The 20,024-nt window shown below is 40.1% G+C and overlaps 2 protein-coding genes across 2 annotated transcripts; one reads left to right on the forward strand and one right to left on the reverse strand.

The window, feature by feature from the left end:
* Positions 1-6,350: 6,350 nt before the first annotated feature.
* agr2 (anterior gradient 2) lies at positions 6,351-9,244 on the forward strand. The gene is made up of 8 exons (XM_066675076.1): positions 6,351-6,476; positions 7,125-7,266; positions 7,429-7,492; positions 7,602-7,654; positions 8,034-8,110; positions 8,221-8,284; positions 8,713-8,796; positions 8,975-9,244. Exons 2-8 carry the CDS (start codon positions 7,134-7,136, stop codon positions 9,022-9,024), a joined length of 525 nt encoding a protein of 174 aa, XP_066531173.1. The 5' UTR covers positions 6,351-6,476; positions 7,125-7,133; the 3' UTR covers positions 9,025-9,244.
* A 1,069-nt stretch (positions 9,245-10,313) lies between these two features.
* tspan13b (tetraspanin 13b) lies at positions 10,314-19,757 on the reverse strand. The gene is made up of 6 exons (XM_066674578.1): positions 19,523-19,757; positions 15,655-15,822; positions 15,327-15,407; positions 14,516-14,629; positions 13,086-13,196; positions 10,314-11,832 (listed from the first exon to the last, which is right to left on the reverse strand). Exons 1-6 carry the CDS (start codon positions 19,583-19,585, stop codon positions 11,758-11,760), a joined length of 612 nt encoding a protein of 203 aa, XP_066530675.1. The 5' UTR covers positions 19,586-19,757; the 3' UTR covers positions 10,314-11,757.
* Positions 19,758-20,024: the final 267 nt, after the last annotated feature.

Below are 20,024 nucleotides of genomic sequence, written 5' to 3' on the forward strand. Positions count from 1 at the left end.
AAAGATAAGCAATATGGCTGAATGTTTGTATACAACCTATTCACCATTTCTTCTAAAATACAGGGTGGTCATAAGTAGTTTCCATCCATCCATCCATTATCTGTAACCGCTTATCCAACTTAGGGTCGCAGGGGGTCCAGAGCCTACCTGGAATCATCGGGCGCAAGGCGGGAATACACCCTGGAGGGGACGCCAGTCCTTCACAGGGCAACACAGACACACACACATTCACACCTACGGACACTTTTGAGTCGCCGATCCACCTGCAACGTGTGTTTTTGGACTGTGGGAGGAAACCGGAGCACCCGGAGTAAACCCACACGGACACGGGGAGAACACACCAACTCCTCACAGACAGTCACCCGGAGCGGGAATCGAACCCACAACCTCCAGGTTCCTGGAGCTGTGTGACTGCGACACTACCTGCTCCGCCACCGTGCCGCCCGTCATAAGTAGTTTGTTCCTGTTTACTGTTTACTACTCTCCTGTCCGAAAATTTCACTAGATGCGTAAACATTTTTGTGAGGATTTGATTGTATTTAACCATATCTGTGTGGTGAGGGGGTGGCACAGTGGTGCAGCAGGTAGTGTCGCAGTCACACAGCTCCAGGGGCGTGGAGGTTGTGGGTTTGAGTCCCGTTCTGGGTGACTGTCTGTGAGGAGTGTGGTGTGTTCTCCCTGTGTCTGCGTGGGTTTCCTCCGGGTGACTGTCTGTGAGGAGTGTGGTGTGTTCTCCCTGTGTCTGTGTGGGTTTCCTCCGGGAAAGGACTGGCGCCCCCTCCAGGGTGTATTCCCGCCTTGCGCCCAATGATTCCAGGTAGGCTCTTGGTCCAGGGCGACCCTGAACTGGATAAGGGTTTACAGATAATGAGTGAATGTGTGGTGAGGTACTGATTTTGGGCGTTAAGTTCTATATCACAAACACCACTCTAACTCATCCCAAAGAACTGGCTGATGCTCCATCATGCAAGTGAACACATTTGTATAGCTGTAAAGCTCTGCTGGAGGGTCTGGGTGAATGGCACTAGAAACTGACCATGGTGTTCTTAGCTTCACATTCTGCTGCTTCACAATGAGACAAATACATCTTAAATTAGCCAAAATTACTTATTATGATTCAGTTAGGGGTGGCGCAGCAGGTAGTGTCTCTGTCACAGAGACAATGAATGATTAAGTTAGATTTGTTTAGTTTTGTCACTAACAAAAATCTGAAATGTCTTTTCTATACAATCACATCTGATATTACAGTTTAGGACAGAATTATGTTTGATCTGTTTCCAGTAAACCAGACATATATGTCTATTGCTATACAGTGCCTTGCGAAGTATTTGGCCCCCTTGAACTTTCAACCATTTCAGGCTTCAAACATAAAGATATAAAATCAACAAGTGGGACACAATCGTGAAGTGGAATTAAATTTATTGGATGTGTCAAACTTTTTAACAAATAAAAAACTGAAAAGTGGGGCGTGCGATATTATTCGGCCCCCTTGCCTTAATACTTTGTAGCGCCACCTTTTGCTGCAATTACAGCTGCAAGTCGCTTGGGGTATGTCTCTATCAGTTTTGCACATCAAGAGACTGAAATTCTTGCCCATTCTTCCTTGCAAAACAGCTCGAGCTCATTGACGTTGGATGGAGAGCGTTTGTGAACAGCAGTCTTCAGCTCTTTCCACGGATTCTCGATTGGATTCAAGACTTTGACTTATCCATTCCAACACCTGGATACGTTTGTTTGTGAAACATTCCATTGTAGATTTGGCTTTATGTTTTGGATCATTGTCTTGTTGGAAGATAAATCTCCGTCCCAGTCTCAGGTCTCTTGCAGACTCCAACAGGTTTTCTTCCAGAAAGGTCCTGTATTTGGCCCCATCCATCTTCCCATCAATTTTGACCATCTTCCCTGTCCCTGCTGACGAAAAGCAGGTCCAAACCATGATGCTGCCACCACCATGTTTGACAGAGGGGATGGTGTGTTCAGGGTGATGAGCTGTGTTGCTTTTACGTCAAACATATCGTTTTGCATTATGGCCAAACAGTTCGATTTTGGTTTCTGACCACAGCACCTTCTTCCACATGTTTGGTGTCTCCCAGTGGCTTGTGGCAAACTTTAAACGAGACTTTTTATGGATATCTTTGAGAAATGGCTTTCTTCTTGCCACTCTTCCATAAAGGCCAGATTTGTGCAGTGTACGACTGATTGTTGTCCTATGGACAGACTCTCCCACCTCAGCTGTAGATCTCTGCAGTTCATGAGCCTCTTGGCTGCATCTCTGATCAGTCTTCACCTTGTTCAAGCTGAAAGTTTAGAGGGACGGCCAGGTCTTGGTAGATTTGCAGTGGTCTGATACTCCTTCCATTTCAACATGATTGTTGCACAGTGCTCCTTGGGATCTTTAAAGCTTGGGAAATCTTTTTGTATCCAAATCCGGCTTTAAACTTCTCCACAACAGTATCTGGGACCTGCCTTGGTCTTCATGATGCTCTCTGCACTTTGAACAGAACCCTGAGACTATCACAGAGCAGGTGAATTTATACACACAGGTGGATTCTATTTATCATCATCAGTCATTTGGGACAACACTGGATCATTCAGAGATCCTCACTGAACTTCTGGAGTGAGTTTGCTGCACTGAAAATAAAGGGGCCGAATAATATTGCTCGCCGCACTTTTCAGTTTTTTATTTGTTAAAAAGGTTCATCAAATGGCTGTCAAGGGCCATTTTTTTAGTATGAAGTGAGAAGTGCCTTATATATGAACAGAAGCCTCTGCAGATGTCTGTTTCTTTTCTACTGGATGGATAAAGTCTTTGGATCACTCTTGTGTAAACATGAAAGCAGAAAAGGGATGTGTTTTAGCAGTTTAAATGCTCAAACACCTTTTGTTTTCCCTCCACACTCTTTTATTAACTACAACCCCCCACCCCCACCCCCAAACTGACATGTCATTGTCTTGTCTCTTCATATATCAGCTACCAACTAAAGCAATCATTTGGTAGAGTGACAATATTTTACAATAAGTTTAATTCACTAAAATACTTAATGTTATATAGGTAAAATATATAATAACATAATTTAATATATATAACTGGGTTTAATAAAATGAGTTGCTACACTAGCTTCAATTAGACTCTTACACCACTGTCGTCTTACACCACAAAAGACAGCGAGGACTGGGGGATGCTGCATTGTAAAGCATGTTCTACACTGGTCTCACTTGAAAAGGAGGTCTGCCGTTTTTCTGAGCTCTGGACAAAGACAGCATTGATATACTGCAGTCATATTATCCCAGAGCTTCAGTGAAACCAGGTCTTTGTGAAGCCTGAATCACGGCTTTATTCCCTCAGAGAGAGGTGTATTGCTGAGGATGTGCTCTGTGAGACCCCCATTTACTACCAGCTGAAATAAGCTGTCTGTGTTTGTCACACACAACCCATCGTTTAACTAAAACATGCCACATTCGCTCTTATCAGTGATAGGAATTTAACTTATATTACATTAAACAGGGGCCTGTTGCACTTCTCTGAAAGACTGATCACCGTGCGGTTATTTGCAGCATGAACATCATGCACTGTCATTTCCTGTTTTCTTATACTTTTGATATCAGTCAGTTTTCAGACACCTCTTCTGCTGAGCGATACACACAGAAATACATTGCAATACACTGGGAAGCTGGGAGTTGAGGATCAGAGGAGTTGTGCTCTCTGGAGTGATGGATGGGTTGGAGTTTGCTCAAAACTAATCATATACAAGTATCTAACCCCACTAATGCTTTCATGACTGAATGCCATCAAATTTTCACTGCTATCTTTCAGGATTTTGGCTTAAGCCTTCCCCGAATATTAGAGGAGAGACTAAGTGTTTCAGAATTGATTTCAGAACCCACAGAACCTTTACTGGGATGTTTATATAAAGACTGATAAAACCACACCGCAGTCTTAGGGAAGGGACTGGAGTTTATTGGTTTGAGTTCCTGAATTGAAGTTATAGGAAACACACATGAAAAGTGAAACAGTTATAAACTCTGTATCACTAATGAATCAGCAGTTATAAAGGACACGTCAGTGCTTCTAATGTGTGCTCACAACTGGGTTTCTTTCTTTCTTTCTTTTTATACTTCCTCTTCAGTGCCCTATTGTATGCAAACATATGAGTGATGGGATGGGCCTTTACTAGTACATTCCAGCAGGCAGCCATGGACTCTGACATTAAACAGTTAAACAGTCTGTACATAAAGCACAAAGAGGGTTTTACCAGAGAGAGAGAGAGAGAGAGACAGAGAGAGAGACAGAGAGAGAGAGAGAGAGAGAGAGAGAGAGAGATATTACATTTTTACCCCTTGGTTACTGCACAAATGACATGTTTGCGAGTCAAATAATTTTTAATGTCTTATGAGGCAGCTGTGACTTCATTGTTATAGAAATGGGCTTTGGGTTTGAAGGTTACTTCCAGACGCTCTGTGTGTGTTCATTGCCACTAGTGTGTGTTTGTGTGTGTCCACTGACATGGATGGGTTAAATATGAAATACACATTTTGTTGTACATTGTACAATGACAAATAATTGAACGTTTGCACATAATACAGCTACGGCTCATCCATGTAATTCAAGAATTCAAATAAATTTATAGTTTATTTTCCTTTTGCTGAAGCTACATTGTCTCTGAGAAGACCTCAGACTATTTTGTGAAGATTTGATCCCTCCCTTGTTCTGGAACCTTCTCTCCAGCTGATTCTTGGCATTGATTATTGTGTCCTAGACCCATATGCAGCTGCTCTAGAGTGTATCTATTTAATGTTGTGCTTTTTTTTAAAAAAGAAGATGATAAAAACATGTGAATCAGAAAAAAAGATTCATTTCTGCCAATCCACAGCAGAGAAAATCCTCAGGAAACCTCATCAGATGTGGCTTTAAACTTCAACCAACCCACTTCCTTCCTGTGTCCTTTTCTCTTGGCACTTTGCTATGGCTACGATCAGAGGAATTTGGAATTAAAACAACGTTTAGGACCACCCAGCCCATGAAATATAGAGATAAAGAGTGTATCTCTTCAATGACAGTGAAGATCATTATTTTAGTGTGTTAACTAATTATATTTAATGATATTATTCATCCATCCATCCATTATCTGTAACCGCTTATCCAATTTAGGGTCGCGGGGGGTCCAGAGCCTACCTGGAATCATTGGGCGCAAGGTGGGAATACACCCTGGAGGGGGCGCCAGTCCTTCACAGGGCAACACACACTCACACATTCACACATTCACACCTACGGACATTTTTGAGTCACCAATCCACCTACCAACGTGTGTTTTTGGACTGTGGGAGGAAACCAGAGCACCTGGAGGAAACCCACACAGACACAGGGAGAACACACCACACTCCTCACAGACAGTCACCCGGAGGAAACCCACGCAGACACAGGGAGAACACACCACACTCCTCACAGACAGTCACCCGGAGGAAACCCACGCAGACACAGGGAGAACACACCACACTCCTCACAGACAGTCACCTGGAGGAAACCCACGCAGACACAGGGAGAACATACCACACTCCTCACAGACAGTCACCCGGAGCGGGAATCGAACCCACAACCTGCTGCGCCACCATGCCGCCCTTAATGATATTATATTATGTTCAATTTCTATTATATGAAACCTCTTTTCTAATACCTTTTTGTATTATATCTGTATATTAGCATATACATAGCTAATGACATTCTTTATTAACTGACAGATGAATGTTGATAGTCCTTTGGGTAATCTTTCAAAACAAAATGTGACCCATGCCTTTCATGATAAATGACGTAAACCACAGAACTATAAAATCTTTTTCCCAATAAGCATCTCTGTTCCTGACATTTACTATGGTGAAACTGACTAGAACAGCCTTTATGCTATTTACCGTAAAATGGCTTAAGAAGGTGTCCTGTGGACTTATTAACGATGACGTTCAGTTAAGTGTTACCTTGCCTTGCAAGGTTTTCTCACTTGTAATAACACGTCATGATTTTGAACGGTTTAAAGCCCATTAACGTAGGGCTGACATCACTCGTACAACCTGAGCCAATCACAAAAGGCCTAATCATTAAACTCTCAGAACCTATTTCAGGACTTTATGCTGACCTGTCCTTGGATCAGAGCCAAAATGGGCTAAAAATGATCAATTTAATGCTTTTCAGAATCCTTGCTGAACACCAGACCACCACAGGTTCATTAACCTACACCGCTATTTTGTGCTGATAGTTCAGAAGAGAATGCAAAATTAACTGAAAGTGAATGTAAATAGAAACAGGAACTGTCCTGACATAGCGTTAGAGTGCACAAAGGTTTAGATTCACACATTCCAGAAAAGCAGGTAGGAGGAGGGACATGCAGGTGCACAGGTGTATAAATGCTGCTCAGGTCAGAGGCAGAAACCACAGCAGGACCAGGAGACTGAGTCTGAACACAGGCTGCGGAGAAATCTGAGAACAGGTGAGAATACACCACTACAACTCCATCTACAAAGACTTTCTTACCTTTTCAGCTTTGTACTGCATGTCTGCTTTGTCTTTCACGGTGAACTACTCTCTTTATTTATTTAACTCACATGGGTTTCCAGCGCCAGGTGAGAATACAACACATCTACAAAGCCCTTTTTATCCTTTTTGCCTTTGTAGTATATGGCTACTCCGTCTTACATTCCTGAAACCTCTCTTTGTTTATGTCATTCATATACCCTTGTGCTATGCGTGCGCTTCCTCTTGCATGTTGAAATACTTTTCACTCATGTATCTAAGGATGTTTCAAGCAGCAGGAGGGAATACTCCACATCTCAAAACCTTTTTTTCTATCTCCTTCTTACCTTCTCCAAATTCATAGTATTTGGCAGTCGATCTTACTCAGGGAATGTACGTTTTTAATCATGTTACAGAGGCATGTAAATGCAGAACTAGGATTCTCTAGGATTCCACTGGTGTTTGTTGGGGTTTCTGCCTGAACAGGGAACTGAACCTGACCTTGTGTAGTACAGCAGTTTTTCACCCACTATCCTAAGCTAACTTCTTATGTCTTGCACAAAAAGAATGTCTTTTACCTCAACCTTTTGTAACCATAGCATGACGATTGATCTGCTTTTATCAGCTTGAGAAGATGATTAGAGGAATACTGTCAGTGCTCTTGGTCCTGGTGGCTGTGACCTCTGCCCTGGGAAAGCCAGAGAAGAACCCCAGCACCAAAGCCCCTGAGAAGAAGGAGAAAAGAGTTCCTCAGACTCTCTCCAGAGGTGAGGTTCTCTGTTTGATGTTTGCTTTAATGATAACATTGATTGCTCAGGCGTTGACCGAATTATGAACAGCCTTCACACTCAAGCCCAAATTGCGTACAGTACAGGATATTCTACTTTGTTTTCTTTGGTCATAATTCAACTACTTTTAATTCCTCTCAGGATGGGGTGATCAGCTGATCTGGGCTCAGACGTATGAGGAGGCCCTCTTCTGGGCACGCTCAAAGTAAGAAGCGTTTGCATCTTCTTAAAGCTGGTGTCTGGACTGTGGTTGAATGTATAGAACGCATTTTTCCTAAACTTTTCTCATCTTTTCTCATCAAACTACTTCACAGGAACAAGCCTCTCATGGTCATTTTCCACCTGGAAGACTGCCCACACAGCCAGTGTAAGAGTTTAACTCCAGAATATTCTTCAGCTTTTTCCACAGGCCACATATTCACTTCTGAATAATCGTGCCTTTCCCTCTCTTCCCTTTGATTTTACCCCTATGTACCATCAGCCATCCATTTGCACAAATTACAACATGCTTAGTTTATCCAATTGTATTCGAAACGCATTTATTCATGTCTGAATCGTTAAAAAGCCATGAACTTTGCTTTTATTTTCTTTAAAGAGGACTTAGGAGTATCACCTGTGGCAGCTTCAGTTGACAATACACTTAGAAATTATTATTCAAACACAATAATGAGCTGTAGACCTTTAGAAAGAAGAGATGACTTTGTCCAACGTTAAGTAAACACATTCATATCCTGTTCTTTTGTCAGCCTTGAAGAAGGCTTTTGCTGAGGATAAAGATATCCAGAAACTCGCTGATGAGGACTTCATTCTCCTGAACTTAGTGGTGAGTTTTTAGATGATTCTATTCTGATAAACGGACATAGACGGTTTGATAGAAATGTGAGCTAATAATCCACATTTGAATGAATCTATGTTAATGCCTTCTCTCTCCAGTATGAGACCACAGACAAACACCTGTCCCCTGATGGCCAGTATGTTCCTAGGATCATCTTCGTTGGTGAGTGTAACACACCACAGACAGCAGTTGGTTTTGCTAAGCACTATGTAGATATCTCTTATAATGAATACAGATGCTTTACATGTGGATGTTTGTACAACGTTCAGTTGTGCACACACAGCTTGTATCATTGCATTATAAAATGGGATGCTCTGGTGCAGCTCTGGTGAACGTTAAAGTCACTATACTCAATGCCTCAACTGAACTGTCAGCTGGAGGGACTTGGCTGTAGAGCAGTGGAACGGTGTACTTTGGTGCTCCAAAGAGCATGGATGGTGTTTAGCGCTCTCGAAATAATCATAAAAAGATCAGCAATCCCCTGACATCATTAACACTCTTACGACTGAATTCCATGAAATCTTTACATCATGTTTGCTGTTACTGCAACAAAAAAAGAAAGAAAACTTAACCATTCTGCTTTTCTACAGATCCTTCCATGACTGTTCGTGCTGACATCACCGGCCGTTACTCCAACCGCATGTACGCCTATGAGCCAAGTGACATCAAACTCTGTGAGTGAAAATGTTTAAACTTCTTTACGACTGTGGTTCAAAGAGAGTTTCCTTGAGTACTGAGTATGAGGTATATTTAGGTGACGGTGATTGTAGCGACAGTGGCAGTAATTTTACTATGGGACTATACTGCACTGCTTCCTGGTATTCATTTCATTTTTTATTTACATTCCAACAGTGTTGAGCAACATGCAAAGAGCTATGAAGTTCCTGAAAACCGAGTTGTGAAGAAGTCCCTCAGGACTGTGAGCCGAGACTAGAAGTTCTCCTCGCTGAGAGTTAAAGTCTGTTATTCTGTTTACTGATGTAAAGAAACGCACTGTAAATCTCTAAACTCACGTTGGACACGTCCACAATGAATTTCTGTTACTGTCAACTTTAAAATAATAGCTTTGATTTTCACCCAATGTACAGCATCAGTGATGCTTTGCTTTTTGAATAAACTAAAGAGACTTCTCTGAACTCACTTCTTTTGGTATCTTTATTTGCAAGGAATTGAGCATATTATTTAAATCATTTCAAGTATGGAGAGTAGAATGTTTGCATAAACTATATATTATAAATATATATAAAATTATAATAGTACTGTTAGAACATCATAAGGTCTTTTTCTTCCTGTTTCAAGTTCTTTTACATGTTTAAAGTAGCTGTTTCCTGAAATCATTAAATGAAAAGAGTTTTACCAGTTTCTCTCCAAAACTAACAAAAAAGTTAGCAGTGTTTTAACTAAGAAAAATGATCTGCCATTGGAATGAAACACTTTGACTAAATCTTTGAAATTATTACATAGTTTGACATATTTTATATACTGATTTAAATGCATCATGTTTGGTTCAATATAAAACCTTTCAATGAACAGCCCTTTAAAAGAGGCACTCTTTTTTTCAACGTTAGCAGAAAACCATTAATGAAACCATTAGTAACAGGAGCCAATGGGCAGTGTGTTCTAATAGTTTTTGTTCTTTGAAGATCCCCAGGTGCAGCAGTTTATTCATTTAAAGGATAATTCCATCATTATTCAACATTGTATATATACATTTCTAAATTATTCATTCAGTGGTTCCATGACAAAGAGCATTATGGATAAAATGACCATTGTAATTTTATTTAGTGTTGTTTATAACAGACCAAATATTATCCTATGGCTTGTTTCCAAATAACCAGTTTGACCCCTTCTGTTTATAATCATACACCTCCTGGAAGTGGAATACGCTTGGGTGATTAGCCCGAAGGTATAGAGTAAGCAGGTCCGGGCTGTATCCTGTAAGGAGGAGCCAGAAGGGGGTGGTCAGGGCATTTCCTGAACCCCATTGTTGCCTGGTTACAGCACTCGGTCAATAGCAGCTTTTGTTCTTCAGCTGGTTCCCAGTTTACACAGCCATGCGTGTTGATCCCTGATTGGTCATCAATAGGAACCTTTTTTTTTTTTTAAAGAAACTTCAACAAAATTCCTCATTTTGCATGAGAAAAGAATTGAAAACGGAAACGGCAAACTTTACAGAACCCCATAATTAACATTACACAAAAGACTGGGGATAATGCATTCTTTATTCTGCTTTGTTTTTCAAACACACAAGTGCATAGTTCACAGAACCATAGATTATAGATGCACACTGTAGTGAAGAGACCATGCAAGAAGGCAAATCCACCAAAAAAGTACACAAAAACACCTAGTCAAGCACTTAAAAGGAAATTCCACAGATTCTTCTACATTCTGACATCTCTTTTAGACACTGTGTGGATGTTGGACTGATTTTATTAGATGCAAAACATTTAGGAGCTGTTCTGCATTCAGTGTTTCACATGAAAGTAGATTATGAGTTAGATTAGTCTGTAAAAAAAATCCATTCATGGCAGAGAGTTTATCCAGCAGAATAGTACCCAGAAATATTTTTAATTATTATTTTAATTTAAAATAAACAAAAACTTGAAAGTAACTGGATGCACTGGACTGTAAAGATAAGTTATGGTATACAGGCATTCATGTGGTAGACACTGACTCTTTGTTCCTTGTAAATTGGTTATTAACTTTCTCTACAATGAACCATATTATATCAGACCTCCCTGAGTGACTTTGTTTACATCTCAGAGTTTGAATTAAGCTGAACCTTTTGACAAATCTGTGGAATTTTCCTTTAATAAATGGATTAAATAAAACAAATCAAACTCATAACTAGGATATGAAATGTATTAAAAGGCCCTTCAATATACAGGGCTTTAGTGCTGCTCATATACTTCAACTGTCACTCAGGGCGATGCGTGGGTGAGTTTATTTTTTTCCTCTTTTTGCATAATCAGGTCTACTTCCGCGACTTTTTTGTCATGCAGATGTTTAAAGAAAATGCCCAAATAACTGATAAAAAAAAAACTAAACACCAACATGAATTTATTGCACTAACGTTGGGTCGCCTCTGAGTGACTGATGTCACGCTTGAACACAAAGAGGACTGTGTCCATGTGGTGGGATCTACGTACTTTATCAAAGAAAACTAATTCTGTAAGATATTAGGAAATGTAAATATTGTGTTTATCCAATACACAGACCATAATCAACGAATCTGAATGTAAAGTTTAACATGCAGGAACACGTTAATCTGAGCATAGCCCTGTTTCTCGCATACAGTGATTGTTTATCTCCACCTTTGAAAACTCACATAGCCATAAGGATTTGAAAAAAGTGTTTACTGCATAAAAAGTGTCAGTTCCATTGTGACGTTTGGTGTAGTGGTAATGGTAGGGGTAGTAGCCTCTGTTCTTCAAAATAAAATAATTTACAGGGGTTTTTTTTGCTTCACAACACTGCACCCTTGAAAATGATCAGTACACACAGCAGCGGAAACAAGCAGTGATCTCCACTTCAGAGAAAGCAAGCGCACACTTCTTGTCTCTTACAGAGCCCCAGCTTGAAGTCCAGTGGACAGAACGGAGTACAGGGCGTCACTGTGACAGCAGAAACGTTGACTACAGGAAGGCACTGGGGTTGGCCCGTGGATCTTTCTGGTTTCGGTACCTGTATGTCAACCACACCCCCAGGATCTGGAAACAGAAGCACAGGAGAGGGAAATGTTGACAGGTGCCCAATAAGGGATAACATGGCAAAACTGCATTCTCTGCAGTGATAGAGCTCCCACAACATCAGTACTGCACTTCAGTTATGTTCTTATTACATCAAATCCTCACAGAGAAGCCTACCCAGAACAAAACAGGTTGTTATTGCAGGACAGTGGGAATGACCGGTGGAAAATAATGGATGAGCAATTGTCCACAAGTTTTGCCCAAGGCTGAATAACAGCTTTTCAATCATCATGTTGTGTGGTTGGGGCTGTTTTGTAACGTGACATGGTTTTCTGTGATGGCACCATATCCTCACATCGCCCACCTCAGTGTCTCACGCTGAGAGATTCTGCCATAATGACGGCAGATGGCTTTCACACACAAAGGAGAAATAGGCCAGTTGCACATGAGTGGACGAGAATCTCAGCTTTAGAAGCTGCAGATGGTGCACTGAAACCCCTAATGCCATCACATATCATAACAGTAAGTTATTCTGTGTGAAAGGTCTGTAGAGGGCACTTCAGGAACCAGGGCTGGAGAGTACAGACAGTAGAAATGTTTTCATTTTCTGAATGTTTCACTGTAACATCACGTTTATTTAGTTACACTTGAGATGACTGAAAATATAAACTCATATTTAATTTAACATCCTGTGTCAGATTTCCCTGCACATGCCTCTAACCATAAACACAAACAACATGGCAGAAAGGTGTAGCTAGACTGAGCACGAGAAAGAAAGGAAAGAGCTTAGAGAGAGCTACTTGATAAACATAGTCTCTCACGAGAATTCTGTTGAAATAAAATGTAAACAATAAAATAAAGATGTAAACAAATAAATGCAATTATTTCCTTATATATGGGATATGGTGAGGTGTGTTAATGGCTAGAGAGAAAGATAAAAATAAAGATAGATAGATAAAGATAGAGATAAAAATAAAGATAGATAGATAAAGATAACAATAAAGATAGAGATAAAAATAAAGATAGATAGATAGAGATAAAGATAAAATAGATAGATAGAGATAAAGATAAAATAGATAGATAGAGATAAAAATAAAGATAGATTGATAAAATAAAGATAGATAGAGATAGAGAGATAGATAAAGAAAGATAAAAATAAATATAGATAGATAGATAGAGATAAAAATAAATATAGATAGATAGATAGAGATAAAAATAAAGATGGATAGATAGATGAGGGATTTGTGGACAGTGGGTGATTATAGGAGGGTTACCTCAGTAAAGCTGAAAAACAGGCCAATTCCTCCCACGAAGCGCAGCACCTCCCCAGCATGCTCTTGGATCTTCGCTGCACAGGTGCCACATTTGCCGTGAGAGAAACAGGCCTGCAGGGGACAGCAAGTCAAAAACAAGGACTATAAATAAAAGCATACGCTGAGAGGATGATAGAATAAACATATCCTGAGACACAAACCAGATGCAGGAACACAGATGTTGTATTTAATGTCATTAACATTTAAACCACCTCACATTTATGCACTTCACAGATTGCAAAAAGGTGACCTTCAGCTTAAATTACTGCAGAATCAGACTTCTTAAAGAGACACACACACAGAGACAGACAGACAGACAGACAGAAAAGCTTACTCCTGAGATTTTAACCATCGTCACAGAAAGGTAATTAACTATTCCCTTAAGAAATAACTCCTAGGGTTGGTTTCCCAGACAGGGATTTAAACCTAGCCAGAGACAACACAAAATACAGAATACAGATTCTTAAGCAAAAAGGTAAATATAGTCCAAGACTAGATCTTAACAGTAATTGTGAAACTGACACTGAAAACTCAAGACTGGTTTAAAAAATCAGTTTGGAGTTACGTCTAGTTGAATGTGTGTGTGTGTTTGTTAGTGGTGCGACAAAACATTGATACAGCGATAAACTGTGTCATTTGTGATACATTATAGATACAGTGTTAAGTATCATTATTTTTATTGGAATGCAAGCCCTCTAAACTCCCCAAGACTCACCCCACAGTTTGACTTCATTACTCCCCGTGGTGGTGCTAATCAAATGAATGCGATAAACTTGCGGTGAAGAAAAAAAAACTCTCAGTGGAGAAATGGCAGTCAATGGGGGTAAACAAATCAGGCGCCGTTCTTTTTCAAGTTGAAAATTTGGGCCACTTTGGTTTTTACGACACAGAAAAGACAAAGACAGTGATTTGCAAAAACGTTCTTGTTAAAAGAAGTAAAACGGCAACACAACAAAAATACATTGCCATCTTGTTTGTCATCTTCCTGAACTGAGAAGGCTCAGCTTTATGCACTTAGTTGAAATTCAAATTCTATGACACCGATAAATACATAATTTTTGGTATTTGCTTATTTCAGGAGTCTTTTTATCCTCTTCACTTACACAGACGCTGTGATGCATCATAGAGATATCAAGTATCGCAGAATCATAATGTGGTGATCATTCTTGTGGGCGGTGACTCATGGTAATATCGTATTAGAATTTTAATCACGTTAAAGCAGAGTTAATTTTGTCCAATGACTGCCTACACTGGGAAGCTCACTCTAGCCTGCCACGTGGAAAAAAGCTGTGCTATCGACTTCATTATCCCAAACACTATGTGCCATTTATGTTTAATATAAGCAGAATTAAACTGAGCTATGTGATTGGGAAGATGTGTGTTGGAATTACAGCGGCACAGGTTCCGTTGACATCCACATGTGAGAACCCGCAGCAATTCAGGCTCTTCTCTATGTCTCTCTGAGTGCTCTGAGAGTTGTTCCAGCCCACCTCCAACAGGTGATTCTACACAGACACACACACAGATGAAAACATTAAAATACCAAATGATCACACCGCATCATGTTGATGTATCCATCAGCAGAGGTGTAAGACTGGCCGATAAAAATAATAACTATGACTAAGAGCAATGTAAAATTGGTCACGATGCCCAGGTGACTGCATCCATATTGCTATCAGAAAAAAAACATTACTGAGAAAACACACTACATTTACCTGCATTATTCACATAGATACACACACACACACACACACACACACACAAGTAAACTCTGCCATCGTCCAAAATTCAAGAACATTATTCTATAAGAACAGAAGAAACCGATGCACTGTAAAGGCCTTTTATAGGTTGGTGAAGGTGTGTATTTCTGAACAATCACTGGATGAGGAACACCTACCTGGTCCAATTTATCAGCTCCACTGACCACACACGAGCACTTTGTACTCCTACAATGACCTGTTTCTCTGCATTCTTTCTCATAGTTTCAATGTCACTGCAGCACTGAGAATGATCAATTGCTCAAATGATCAAACCATGCTCTGTGGGGGTTCTGACCATTGCAGAGCAGGGAGAAATAGGAAAAAGCAAGTATGCAGAGAAACAGGTGGACTACAGTCTGTAATTGTAGAACTACGAAGAGTAAATACAACGTGGGTTTTTCCTAACCCGGTGTTCAGTGTATAGTGTGAGCTCTGATCATACCTGCTGCTCTTTGTTGATGGCCAAGCAGGCACTGGACACTGAGATCTGGACCACAAACACTAGGAAGAGGATAATCATGTACTAATAAACGACCGTTAAGGAAAGATAATACACAACACAGCTGAGATATTTCTGACAAATAATGCAGCTGTGTAAATTTGTGTGTTATAAAGAGAATCACAGCTATTTTGGTGGAAAAACTGCACTCTTAATATCTCACATAATACATAAGAGGAAACATCTAACCCATGCAGCTTTTGCTAATACCTGCTCACCCTGTGTGGAGACGTATCTATGTGTAGATACACATCACTATTGTGAAGGATACAAAGAACAGAAGAACTTGATGATGCTTAATGGCACCAATTAGTCCAGCCAAAGCCACGAAGAAGAGGAAGACTCCCACCCCGATGATGCCCCCGACCACCTGGAAACTCGAAACCAGTCCGAACCATTTCCCCCAGGCAGCAATACCAATCATTAACATGCTCACCATCTGCAGGAAGAAAGAGAGAAGGGATGAAACAAAAATGAGAGGAACATCGGGAGAGGGAGCACAATAGGGGAAGGTGCAATAGAGGAGAGAAAAAGAGAAATAGGAACAAGAGATAATGATATCAGGAATCACATACACACACACATATATTATATATATATATATATATATATATATATATATATATATTTTTTTTTTTTATATAGGCGCAGCAGGTAGTGTTGCAGTCACACAGCTCCAGGGGCCTGGAGGTTGTGGGTTCGATTCCCGCTCCGGGTGACTGTCTGAGAGGAGTGTGGTGTGTTCTCCCTGTGTTCGTGTCGGTTTCCTTTGGGTGACTGTCTGTGAGGAGTGTGGTGTGTTCTCCCTGTGTCCGCGTGGGTTTCCTCCGGTTTCCTCCCACAATTCAAAAACACACGTTGGTAGGTGGATTGGCGAGTCAAAAGTGTCTGTAGGTGTGAGTGTGTGAGGGAATGTGTGTGTGTTGTGTGTGTCGGTGTTGCCCCGTGAAGGACTGGCGCCCCCTCCAGGGTGTGTTTCCGCCTTGCGCCCAATGATTCCAGGTTTAATATAATATACATATTATTATTATTATTATTATATATATATTTGGAATCATTGGGCGCAAGGCAGGAACACACCCTGGAGGGTGTGTGTGTGTGTGTGTATATATATATATATATATATATATGGTGTGGGTATTTCCTCCTGCTGTCCTTATCTCTCACCTCTTGTTTCTATTTCTCTTTCCCATGTCTTATTTAACAAAAATGCGACAAACCAAAACCTGAGGGAGCTGCTAAAACTAGAATTGCAAAGCAAATTGGCAACACCCCCACACCCCAATCTCTTCACTCCCTGTTACACTGGAATATATGTTTGTACTGTTGTACTGAAAAAGTTTAGAAATCTACATCTGTCCTCTTACTCATTTAGGACATACATATATATATATATCCCCCTGTTTTTATTTTATTTTTAAAACTATATAAATATTAGTGTGAAAAAGGAGAACATGTGGGAACAAACTTAGTTCTTCACACTCGCTCACATTTTACTGATTTAATAATCTTTTGCCCTCAATAATCAGAGTCTAATGTTTAACTTTAAAAGAAGGAAACTCAACTTTATTACTGTCACCTCCAGCCTGAATCTGAGAGAAAACTACCAGCTATATTTTCTCAGTTAGAATCTTCCATTTAATGTAAAACCCTCTCTGCAGTGAAACATTATGAATAAAATAAAAATATTGCAGATATATACAGAAAATTCATGGGTCAATTTAGATGCTACTGCTCTGTGTCTTCATAGGTTTCAAGTCCTTTGTAGGAAGCTGTAAAAATAAAGTGAATTATGAACAGATCTGAAGATGTTTTAATAACTACTGACCACATCATAATTAACAGCAAGAAAGAGTTGTAACTGAAAAGTGGTGGTTAAATGTTGCGACAGACTTTTTTTCTAAATAAAAATAAATCATTAAAAATAAAATGTGTGTGGTCTAAGCATTAGTTCGTTCATAAATAGATTGCTGTTGGACTCCAGGTGTTGCCTCAGCCATCTCTTAATCTTCAAATATAAACATTAACAAAACACCGTAGTATAATTAAAATACAGGTGCTTTGCAATTATAAGTTAATTAATATCAACACAGTTTTTTTTAATAAATAAATGAACAGCATTAATTTAAACTACAACTGACCAATTAATGTTTTATTTTGTACCAGATGGACACATATCTGGATGTTTTCAAATGATGTTACAAAAATCAACAGCGACACTGCTTTCATAGATTTTGTTCCCCGTCCCTACACACACACACACACACACACACACACACACACACACACACACACACACACACACACACACACAGAATACATCATTTATAAATAATTTATTAGAACGTTGCTATAAAACACTGCATGGAAAAAGTATAAATTGAACTGTAACCTGAGAAAAAAAGAGTTTCCCATAAACTGAGTGTGAATATTGTAATGATTGAGGGAGGTTCAGAGGAACCAGTTTGTCCTACTGCTTCAATTGGGTTAAAAAAAGAGGAGGCTGAAACCTAAATCCTAAACAATGTAATATCAGGCAGCGTGTTCATTACCACTTCATTCAAAAACTTTGTGATAAAGCTTTTTGAGGCATTAAACTCTCTGGCTCTTATCATCACCGCTGAGAACTAATCTGACTCTGGAACTTTCTTTAGAACAGAGCATTTCACTTTGTCTAGACGTCATCAATGAAATTATACAGATTTTGGAACACGTGAAACCTCCAAAAATATATTCCAAAAGTTCCTGATGTTTTCTCCACAGGTTCTAAATGTGCATGGTATATGTTTGAAAAGAGATGATGAAACATGAAGTACGATGTCTACATTGCACCACTATCATTAAATATTCTGGTCACAGAACTAAGCTCCTTCCGACCAGGTCAACAGTGGGTCTCCTATCAGCACACACACTCTGATCAAATTACAGGCTTTGAGATTTTCAAAGTGGATGCGAGTTACACGTCCTCCACAGGGAAACATCGTAAGTAAATTTACGTGCCCAACATTTTTAATCTCACTGTTTTGTACAGGCTACATTTTAAGTTTTTTTTTTTTTTTTTAATCTGGTATATGGCCAGATCTGAGATGGTGAGAAAGAGGACACGTCTCCGGGGGGGGGGGTTGGGTGGACGACTACTGACGTGCAGACTGACCAATTAAATGTTTACAGAGAAGGTTATCGACCAATAACGGTAGCTCTACAGTCAGACCGTCCAATCAGAAGATTTTAGGGTTCTTCACCGCGCCCCCTTCTCACTCAATCGAACCAATCGGAGTAGGGGAGGGTGGGACTAGTTTGTGAACGAAACTTCTCGAAGTTCTATGTAAGTTCTAGAAAAACTAAATCCCGGACGTTTTTTTAAGTCTAAAAAAGAGGACATGTCCGGGTAAAAGAGGACATCTGGTCACCCTAAGTATATTCAGTTCTGCAGGGAGCAACTGTAAAACTGTACAGAAGGTTATTATATATCCTCACTGTCCCAGGAAAAACATATCTCTAAAATAGTAACTTTACAGGTGAATGAAAAAAAGCCTTTTTAACTTTTAATGGAAGTCAATGTAAAAAATTTGTATTCCAAATAATTTAAGCATTTTTATTGGTCCAAATAAATAAATAAATAAATGGAGATACATGTTTTTCCATTGGACAGCGACGACATCTTCCCTTAAAATCATCACCTAAACACGGATGTAATGTGACCAGTCTGTAGTGTGAACACAGCGAAGGCAGAATTACAGAATGTTCTCCTGTGGAGAGAAAGAAAAGACACATGAAGGAAGGAATGAGTGAGTGGGGCCTTATCAGCTCGTTACTGAAACTGGAACAAAGACAGGACGTGACTGTGGCAGGAATGAAGGAGAGAAAGGAAACGCCATGAGCCTCAGTGGACTAAAGACACAGAACCAAATCCATATCCACATCCAGCTCCAGGCTGCAACCCAAAGCTGCAGAGCATCACATACACAATACTCCTCCTAAATAATTCACAGGAGCCCAGCTCACTGAACTCAGGCCTATTGTTTACCCCCGCTGTCCCCGAGCAGGCACCTGGCCCTAAATGCCTCAGATTAAAGCTGAAATATCAGCTCCCCCTGGTTCCATATGGCTGCAGCGGTTTGCTTTGGGCTCGCACTCACCACATAGAGCAGGTTGATGGCGCACAGGCAGTTCTTGGAGCAGGTGAACCCCGAGCAACTCATGGTGGATGGTTTTCTCTCGAAAAACCCAGTCAGACACAATCACTAACGCGTCCCACAGCAACCTGCCGCTGTCAGAGTAAACCCAGCCGCTCTGAGCCCATGAATCCTTCGCCGAAATGAAAAATGTCAGACTGCACCACGCTAGGAGGGCGCGGGTTGCCAGATCCACTGTAATTACTCATTAGCCCAATTCAAGCATTAGCTTATGCATAACATTTTCTTTCTTTCTTTCTTTCTTTCTTTCTTTCTTTCTTTCTTTCTTTCCTTGTTTTACATCGAAACAATTTAACGGAAGGGAACCAACTTAAATATGAAAGAACTGCGCGGATTTTAGCGCAGAATTTATCATTGATCGGGATTAATTTCGTTTGACACTTTTTTTTCTAGAGTAAACAGCAATTTTTAGGTCGCACATGCCACACTTACTTATTTTTTGTTT

The sequence above is a fragment of the Hoplias malabaricus genome, chromosome 6, assembly GCF_029633855.1.
Source record: "Hoplias malabaricus isolate fHopMal1 chromosome 6, fHopMal1.hap1, whole genome shotgun sequence".
Taxonomy (NCBI): domain Eukaryota; kingdom Metazoa; phylum Chordata; class Actinopteri; order Characiformes; family Erythrinidae; genus Hoplias; species Hoplias malabaricus.

Excerpts from the sequence above, each read along its gene's own strand:
- agr2 (XM_066675076.1), top strand. The coding sequence starts at position 7,134 with ATGATTAGAGGAATACTGTCAGTGCTCTTGGTCCTGGTGGCTGTGACC. Across the intron at positions 7,493-7,601 it reads CTCTTCTGGGCACGCTCAAA|GAACAAGCCTCTCATGGTCA; the intron begins GTAAGAAGCGTT and ends ACTACTTCACAG. Across the intron at positions 8,797-8,974 it reads GCCAAGTGACATCAAACTCT|TGTTGAGCAACATGCAAAGA; the intron begins GTGAGTGAAAAT and ends ACATTCCAACAG.
- tspan13b (XM_066674578.1), bottom strand. The coding sequence starts at position 19,585 with ATGAGTTGCTCGGGGTTCACCTGCTCCAAGAACTGCCTGTGCGCCATC. Across the intron at positions 13,197-14,515 it reads TCAACGGAACCTGTGCCGCT|GCCTGTTTCTCTCACGGCAA; the intron begins GTAATTCCAACA and ends TGTCCCCTGCAG. Across the intron at positions 11,833-13,085 it reads TGTTTTTCAGCTTTACTGAG|ATCCTGGGGGTGTGGTTGAC; the intron begins GTAACCCTCCTA and ends TTCTGTTTCCAG.